The sequence below is a fragment of the Aquila chrysaetos genome, chromosome 12 (genome assembly GCF_900496995.4).
Source record: "Aquila chrysaetos chrysaetos chromosome 12, bAquChr1.4, whole genome shotgun sequence".
NCBI lineage: Eukaryota > Metazoa > Chordata > Aves > Accipitriformes > Accipitridae > Aquila > Aquila chrysaetos.
Window position 1 is genome coordinate 3,545,818 of NC_044015.1, and position 8,629 is coordinate 3,554,446.

Here is an 8,629-nt window from a genome sequence, read left to right on the forward strand (position 1 = left end):
TGGCCCCCCGCTGTGTGACAGTGGGAGAAGGGGGGACACTGGGACCCCTGCACACCGGCTATAGGACACCCCCCCCCAGCCCCTCTGGGCTCCCGGGGGGGGGCCGGGGCACAGAGAAAGGGCTGGGGGGGGGGGGGAAAGCCGGGCCCGGGGGGCTTTGGGATCTGGGGGGAGGGAGCATGGAGCCCCCCCCCAGCTGCAGGGTCACCCCCTCGCCCCCAGGGAGCTTGTCACAGGGGAACGGGGGGGGCCCTGCCTCCCCCTCCACCCCGGGGTTTGGGGGGAGCCTCAGGGACTACACCGGGGGGGGGGCAAGAGGGCCGGAGCCCCCCCCCAGCCATGCCCTGACTTGCCTCCTTGTATTGTCTCTTCCCAGAACAAAGGTCCCTCTCCTGGGATCTTGGCCTGGTGCTGGGGGGGGTGGTGGTGCAGGGAGCTGGGGAGGGGGGCACATGCAATGGAGCAGGACACTGCTGGGGGGGGACAGTATGTGGCCAGGGTCGTCCCCCCCCCCCCCCCCCGACTTTGCCAGCCCCACAGAGCAGACCCTGATAAACCTCATCCAACACAAACCCCAGGGCTGAGCCCGATATCCAGCATTAATATTTGAAGAGGCTAATTACAAGGCATGTGCGAGGAATGCTAATTGGGATTGGGGGGGGGCAGGCGGGGGGCTGCTGTTTCTCCCCGGCTCTCAGAACTGCCCCACAAGCCTCTGGCCCTGCAGCCCACGCCACAGAGACATTGTCAGTGGGTTAATTAGCGAGAAGCTGCTAATTAGAGACGGGTGCCTTGATAGGGAGGAAGTTAAGAGCAGGTGGACACCCCAGGGTGGGTCAGCCCTTCTCAGGGGTGCGTGGACCCCTGTCATTGGGGTGGGGGTCCTTGTGGCTGCCCCTCCCGGACCCACTGCCGGTGTACACACACCTTGGGGACGAACCGCTAGTCTGGAAGATGAAGAGGCAACTGGCTCCGACACATCCAATTTATTACCGGGTTGTGGCTGCCGGGGAGCCGAGCAAACCCGATTGCTCTCCGAACGGCGGGGAGGAGTTTGTCACCAACTGCCAGGGAGGGCTGGGGCACGGGAGGACTTGGGCAGGGGAAGGAGGCTGGTGACAGCCCAGCCAGGACAGCCCCGTCCCCGCAGCGTGGGGCTAGATGAGTCCCCCCGGGTCCGTGCTGCAGAATGCGTCGCCTCTAAGGCAAAACAACGGGGGATTCGGGCTCGCCCCGCAAAGGCGGGATCTGAGCCCCACAGGGGGGTCAGGAGCCAGCCAGGGCCAGAGAAATGGTGGTGGTGGTGGGTCCTCCTGTGGCAAAAGAAGGGTGCTGAGCTCCTGCCTTTCCCCTGCTCCCTGCAGGGACGCAGGGAAGGAAGGCCCTGAGGTCCCTTCATTGCCGTGGGAGGGTCAGCGCGTCGCATACCCGGGCCCAGGCACGATCAGCGCCACCAGAATAGAGAAACTACAGAGTCCTGGCTGGCCCCGGCGCTTCCAAACACGTTACAGGTGCAGGGTTGGGAGACCCATTGCGCTCCCGGGGCCGGCTGGAAGCTGGGTTTGGGCACAACCAGCCAGGGACAGCGTTGGGGCTTTCCACCGGCTGCAGCGCAGCAGTGATACCCTCCTCCGAGGAAGCCGTCTTCTCGACCGGCTCACCCGGGTTCTGTCTGCCGGCAGCGTTAGCCAGCGAGGGCGGCTGGGGCCTCGTCCCTGTTGGAGGATGGACACGCACCCCAGGGCGGGCAGGTGAAGACGCTGGGACTCCAGATGGCCTGGAAACCCCGCTGGGCCCGACGGCTGCGGTGCCAGCTCTGCGTGAGGCTCTGGAGAGCAGCTGCTGTCAGCTGGGAGGGGGGACAGCCTGCGATCCCTGCTCTGGGCTGGCTCGGTCGCTCATCAGTCACTCGCGCTGTCCTCGCTGTCCGAATACGCCCCCAACAAGCCGAGGGAGGACGTGGTGCCCGTTGCTGTGGGAAACGAGCCTGGAAGCCGAGCAAGAGAGCGGACACCATCAGGTAGAGCCCTCCCCATCGCCAGCAAACCCCACCGGCTTGGCGCAACCAGCCGCGCGGAAACACAAGCCTGCCTTGCCGCTCTGGCTGCTCGCAGCTGGAGACGAGGCAGCCGGAGTCAAGAGTCTGAGCGGTGCCTCGTTCCTCCCGCCTGAATCTCGATGAGGACAGCAAGGTTAAATCGGGCGGAGAAGGAGACCCCGCACCCCCTCGGCTGGTGCATCCTGCTTCCGCCTTGCGGCAACGGGAGGAAGCAGCAAGGTTGGCGCAAGGTCTGCAAAATCCCCTTCTCCCTCTGCAACCCCCTGGGAGATTTCAGCCACTGGAAAGGATGAGAGGAGCCAGCTCCCGGCTCTGACCACTCGAGCCGCAAGTGTGAGGCAGCATCATGGGCAGAGCCCCCAGTCCTTGAAAGACGGGCAGCTCCTCCAGCATAATCTGGCTGAACAGACCCTGCCAGCAGCTAGGAGCAGGTGGCTGGGGAAAGCGTATCAAAAATGGGGCAACAACGAGAGCTGTCCTTCCCCAGGGATCCCCTGAGGGCAGAGGGATTTACTAAGCCAAAGGTTTAGGACCAATCAGCCCAGAATCTATCAATTCATTGGCTCCCTTCCCAAATCCGTGGGTCCTCTGGCTTCCTGGGGCAGTGAACAATGAGGTGCTGGAAAGCCTTTCTGCTTGTTTTCACCACTTCTTTAAAGCTTCCACATCCCTACAGTTTGGCAGGTTTTATAATCAGGCTCCAAACCAAAGCAATTTTCTTGCTTTTACATTCATATCTTGTTGTTGCGATGGTTCCCAGCACCTTATCTGTGCACTGAGACGCTGTTTTGAAGCTTCTGGCCCTGACAGTCTGTCTCCAAGGTCTCGGCTTACTGCCAAGGGCCAGGAAGGAACCTCTCCTCCATCAGGACGTCTGGAAACAGGGACAACCCCCTGCTCTTACACCATCACGGCCTCATCTGTCCCACAACAAGGACTTGATCTGAGAGCATTCAGGCTCTGAAGACAGAGCTAAACACCACTTTGGGTACTGCCAGATCCCTCCCTGATGCCCCAGCTCAGGCCACCCCATCCCCACATGGGCAGTTACCGGTGTTGGCCATGGTGCCTTGGTTCTCTGTCCCATTAGCCAGGGCAGGATTCAGCTTCTGCTTCTTCACTGTGACCAGGCCGGCCAGCTGGGACTTGGTGTTCAATTTCCCCACACTCCTCTCCCAGCTCTCCGTCTTCAGCTTCTTACTCTGGGGCTGAGGGTCCTGCAGAGTAGAGCAGGGGTGTTAGGGTGCTCTGGCCTCGGAGGGCAGGCAGAGGGCTGGGGGAAAAGGAGGACTGGTAAAAACAGCAGCACAAAGAGGAAGAGATGAGGATGGCTGCTCGGAACAGCCAAGGGGGGGTATTCTCCCACTGCAGCAACTGGCACAAGCTAGACAAACAACAGGGATATGGATCTAAACGGCTGCAAAACAGCCCTTGGAGATGAATGTCCCACTGCCTGTGACGGTTAAATCCAGCCTTGTGCGGCTGTGGGCTGGCCCGGGGATGCTGAAGAGCCAGATGCATGCCACAGGGCTGCACAACCTCTGCCAGCCAGGACTGCATGCCTGCAGGTGGTCCAGCCACTGAATCAAACTCCCCCAGGCACGAGGATTAGTGCCGGGCCAGGGAACATCGCTCAGATTAACCCCAGCCCGGCTTAGAGACACAGCAGCTTTGATTCATCCAACCGGACAGAGGTCCCCACAGACACAGATCGACATCGGAGAGCAGCAGTGCAGGGGCCTGTCTGTGGGGATAATCCCTCCCTTGCAAGCCGGGCACTGAAAGCTCTTTTGTTCTGCCTGTCTCCAACACGGACAAAACAGAACCAAAGGAGAGGCTGTCCCAGGCAGTCGTTTCACTGCTGTAATTTTCAGAGCGCCGAAATCATGCCTGAAGTACGACCAAGGCACAGGCGAGCCTGTCCTTTTTGAGCTGAAAGGGAAGCCATGTCCTGAGCGAGGACGGGGGCAGCTCCCTCCCACCCTTTGTCAGCAGACGCGGTCTAAAATCACCAACTGATCCCTGTCTCCTTTCAGCCCAGTGCACAGGGACACAAGCTTTCTAAGCTGCTCATGCGTGACAGGCATTAGGGCTCCAGCGTCGCACAGAGCAGGGACAAAACAGGCAACACGCAGCCCAGGACAGTGGGTTTGGTCGGGGGGAAGAGGTGCGGTGGGTGGAACAGCCTCTGCCCCCACTCACCTCCTGCAAGATGTCCGTAGGTTTAATTTTCGCCGCAGGCTTCGTGCGTGATTTTGCAGGCTCTTCGTCAGAGTCGGAGTCTACCAGCAGCCGCCGGTTCTGAGCCTGCTCCAGCATGGCTCTGCAAGGAGAGAGGGCACATGCAGAGGGTTAGAGCTGGCTCCCTTCCACCACCGTGCCGAGCGGTGCCGGCCGTGCGCCGTGCCTGCACTGTTTGCTGTAAGGGGAGCTGGAATTCAGCAGCAGTGCAATAGGATCCACCCTCTCAGATGGTTTTTAAGAAGTCATGGTCAAGCAGTGCCTGAAGGTTGATAGCACTGAGATCTGCAGCCTCAGCCAGGTGCAGAAACTCTCTCTCCACGCAAGGACACTTCTCAGGGGGAGTCAGGCCCCTGCAGCAGCCTGGATCTCCCCACCAGATGGGCCGGTGATACCAAAACCCCTCCACCTCCCTAAACACTTTGCCACGACAAACCGTCCCCAGTCTCCTCACAGCCTGCTCAGGATTACATCCCACCCACACAACTCCTGTGAACAAAGGGCCCTCAGGCAGGGCCCTCTCTTATGCGCCCTCAGGGTGCTGAGGAAAGGGTGAGATGCAGCTCTGCCTGGCCAGGACCAGTGTGGCTGGTTTCACACACCCGTGAATGCTCCCAGCCCACTCACTTCATCTCTTGCTCATCCTCCTCTTGCTCCTTGCGCTTCTGCTCCTCCTCGTACTCCTTGTACTGCTTCAGCATGGCCTCAAAGTCCACATTTGCCTGGCGCTGGTTGAGTTCCTTCAGCTCCTGCAGGTTCTCCAGAACCTCCATCTCCAGCTTGGAGTCCTTGGTTCGGTTCTCCAGGACCTGGAAGACCAGAGATAAGTCAGCCTCACGCGAGGTAGCAGAGCCTGCCAGCAATCTCCAACACTGCCTCCCCACCCAGTACTGGGCAGGAAGCTTTAAGGGGATCATCATCATCATCATCCTCATTTTTGGGTCTTAATAGGACAGGAAAAACTGGGGCAGGATGCAGCCTGTCACAAGTTCCAGCACAGGAGGAAACCTCCTGAGAGCAGAGAGTTGTCTCCTGCCTGTCAAGAGCACAGCAATAACTCGGGAGCCTGGAGAACTAAGCCAACGGCTACAAAGTCACCTGCTTCGCTGGGGAAAGCCAGCGAGGACAGGAGAGAGGTTTGCCTTCTGCAGAGAAGGTCACGTTCTCATACCTTCATGGGATTGTTGAGCTCTTCCTCTTCCCTCTCCTTCTGCATTCTTTTCTCCTCTTCCTCCAAGAGCTTCTCAGCTTGGAAGTTGCGAGTGGCGCCATGCTCCATGGTGTAATCTGTGTTCTCGGGATCTGTCTAAGGAAGAAACGAGACAGCAAAATCATTGGACTGGGGCCATTCTGCTCCAGCCATCCTGTGGCTACTTCCAGAGCCACACACAAACGTTTCCCAATTTCATTCACATCACAGGGCAAACAATCACCCGCAGCCTTTATTCTGCTCCAGCGGATGTGCTGCTGCAGCCCACCCACAGATGGGTGAGACGCTTCAGAACTAAAAACGGCCACAATAAGGGAAGATACACCAAAAAGCACATGCTCAGACTCAGCTTTTGCTGGGACACCCCTTCGTCATGGGGTCAGCACCTGGTAAAGCCCACAGACTGCAGAACCTCCCCAGAAAGCGAAAGCGCAGAAGATACAGAACATATTTCACCTTGAAAGTGATCTCTGCCAGGCAACGTGTGCACTTGATGTAGAAGCGGAAGATGGGAAGTCCCAGGTACACCTCATTCTGAACAGTCTCCTTACGGGCATTAAACTTCTTCCCTTTATAGATGTATTCACCACATGTCTTGCATCTAGAAAAGGAGAAAGAAAAATCTGTAACACATCAAAAGAACAAAGAGGCCAAAAAAAGTCCAAGTGATTTTTCAGATTCTGAGCAACTGTTATTTTTGCCTTTGGAAATTCAGTACCTATTCTTCAAAGAGCCCCCAAATCACCCACAACATCTCTTCCCTCTCCCTCACCCCTTTTCTTCTGGTCTGTGTCACCTCTAACGGCTGCTGGCAGCAGCTCTGCCGCAGTGCATGGAGGCGAAACAATTCCTAAACAAACTCTTCTCTTCTACAGCCTCTTCCTTCTGACCGGCACAGCCCCTCTTACCGCATGTTGAAGGGGGCCATCAGCCGCACCACATACTGTCGGTCCTTTGGGAGTTTGAGCTTTGGGATCTTAGCAGGATCGAAGTCCGGCGGGTAGTATTTCTACAGAGACAAAGCAGAGACGCACGTGTGCTGGGCGCAGAGTCACCCAGAGCAGCGTGAACCCTGGCAGGCAGGCTCCCAGCTGCCACATCAGCCTAAGGGATCAGCTCCACGCAGCAGGCGCCAGCGTCCCTACTAACCAGGCGTGGTCCCAAGTGTCAAACACCCCGTCCACCACTCCCCGCCAGAGCCAGGCATTGGTGTCTGTCTGTCTGTCTGTACATCCTCGGCCCCAGGCCCCCCAACCCTTGCATGATTTTAGGGCCTAACCCTCTTGCCCCTGCCAGCCCCCCTGCCAAGCGCTTCCAGGGGCCCCAGCCTGGGGATCCCCACCCCAACCGCCCCCCTCCCAGCCTGAGAGTCCCCTCAGGGACTCCTCTCCACCACAGGACCTCCCCAACCGACCAGGGAATCCCCAGCACCTCCGGCCTGGGGACCAACCTCAGCGATCAGAGAACCCTCCCCAGGACCAGCCTGGCCTGGGGACCCCCACAGACACCCCTCTCAAGACCCCCCAGCTGGGGAATCCCCCCCCCCAACTCACGTTCAACACCTTCCGCTCCGACATGGTTGCGACCCCCCCTCAGCCACCGGTGCCACCCAGCAGCTGCCCCCCGCACCGCTTGCCACTTCCGGGAAAACAGCCTTCCCCGCTCCCCTTCCACCTCTGATTGGTGCAACGAGCCGCCGCTCGGCGGGTTGTCGTCTGTTACTGGCTGCCTCTGCTGCCTGTCAGCTAGCTCCGCCCACCGCCGCTGTGCCACCGACAAGAGTCCGCCGGTACACCGCGGCCCGATAAAGGGTTCCGCCGGCGCTGCCGGGTTTCGGGGGGCGGCTGTGCCCCGGCTGGGGCTGGGGGAGTCCGGGGCAGAGCGGGGGCTGCGAGCGGTGGGGAGCTGGAGCTCGGCTTCCTCAGAGAGAAGCGGGGTGTGGGCCCCGGGCAGGCCCTGTGCTCCAACTACAGATGTTCATCATGTGGGTAACAGGCTAAAAAAAGTCTGTTTTGTGTAAGAAATCTTCCCCCAGCTGCAGTAGTTGACCTTTGGTCTGTGAGGCATTTTCTGGACAGTCTTTGGGGTAGGAAAAGATTAAATTACTTGTCCCTAATGCAGATATATTGGTGCTTTCCATGTTGCGGGTAGGAGAGCTTTCTGGTGAGTGATCTGCTGCACTTCGGAACGAAGGGGAAACTCTTCTGCTTCTCTTTACTGTTTTCCTGCGCGTGTGTGCTTTGGTGTTTCTTGCTTAAAACGGAGGGTTCAGAGTCCTTCGCTTACAGTTTATTGTTTTCAGTTTGCAGCTGATGGTTTCTTACTGAGGGGTTATAGTTTATTACTGTATTTTGTAAAAAATGAGGCGCGAGCTGTGAAAATTTCTTGCAGGGCTCTGTTCTGGAGGTTGGGAAGAAGTACAGATGGGTGAAATCGGGGTTTTTCCTCCCAAATATCAGTGCTGAATCCCATCCCTGAAGGAAAAAAGGAGGAGGGAGGCTGGCAGCTCCTTACTTTCTTGCCAGATCACGGGCAGGAGCAGGAGCTGACCTTTCCCTGCCGGACTGATGGATGTTGATCCAGTAATGGCTCCCCGGGTGACATGGGGTACGTATGGCACCGAGCTGGGTGATAGACTCACTCCCGAGTGTTGTGTGTATGCATTAATTAATAAAAAATTGTTATATTCATTCAACTCACATCCCTGTACCTTTGCCCTCAGTACGAAGTGCCTCGATGGGGTGCCCCGGGGAGGGGGTTACCCATTGTGGGGCTCCCGGAGCACCCCAAGGCTCCTCAGCCTGCCGGGACGGCCCCGGGGCCGCTGGTGGGGCCGCAGGGGAGGTCCTGGCCGCAGCCAGGGCCCCTCCAGACCCCCTGGATATGGGGGCGATGGCGGAGGGGTGCCTGGGCTGGAGGAATGGCCTCTCCCAGGTGATACCCCCCAGCTCCAGTGCATGCCCTGGCCCCCCGGGAGATGCAGTTGGCCGGTCAGCCGTTTTGCCCCGCAGGACACGCCGGGAGAGGGAATGCTGCGGCACGGGGCTGCCGGGAGGCCACAGGGCTCTGCCGGGAGAAGTCATCTCTGCCTTGGACTTCCCTTGTTCTCTCACATCTCC

At 58.8% G+C, this 8,629-nt stretch overlaps 1 protein-coding gene across 1 annotated transcript; it reads right to left on the reverse strand.

Moving 5' to 3' along the window:
* Nucleotides 1-971: 971 nt before the first annotated feature.
* Nucleotides 972-7,228, reverse strand: YJU2 (YJU2 splicing factor homolog). Its single transcript, XM_030033414.1, has 8 exons — nucleotides 7,064-7,228; nucleotides 6,419-6,519; nucleotides 5,967-6,111; nucleotides 5,472-5,606; nucleotides 4,928-5,109; nucleotides 4,262-4,382; nucleotides 3,111-3,276; nucleotides 972-1,987 (listed from the first exon to the last, which is right to left on the reverse strand). Exons 1-8 carry the CDS (start codon nucleotides 7,085-7,087, stop codon nucleotides 1,902-1,904), a joined length of 960 nt encoding a protein of 319 aa, XP_029889274.1. The 5' UTR covers nucleotides 7,088-7,228; the 3' UTR covers nucleotides 972-1,901.
* Between the last annotated feature and the right edge of the window lie 1,401 nt (nucleotides 7,229-8,629).

What these genes read in the sequence shown, in the direction of transcription:
- YJU2 (XM_030033414.1), bottom strand. Translation starts at nt 7,087, where the DNA reads ATGTCGGAGCGGAAGGTGTTGAAC. An exon ending in ATGGCCCCCTTCAACATGCG is followed by an intron (nt 6,112 to 6,418) that starts GTAAGAGGGGCT and finishes CTCCTTTTCTAG; the next exon opens with ATGCAAGACATGTGGTGAAT. An exon ending in AGGCACCATGGCCAACACCG is followed by an intron (nt 1,988 to 3,110) that starts GTAACTGCCCAT and finishes CTCGGCTTCCAG; the next exon opens with GCTCGTTTCCCACAGCAACG.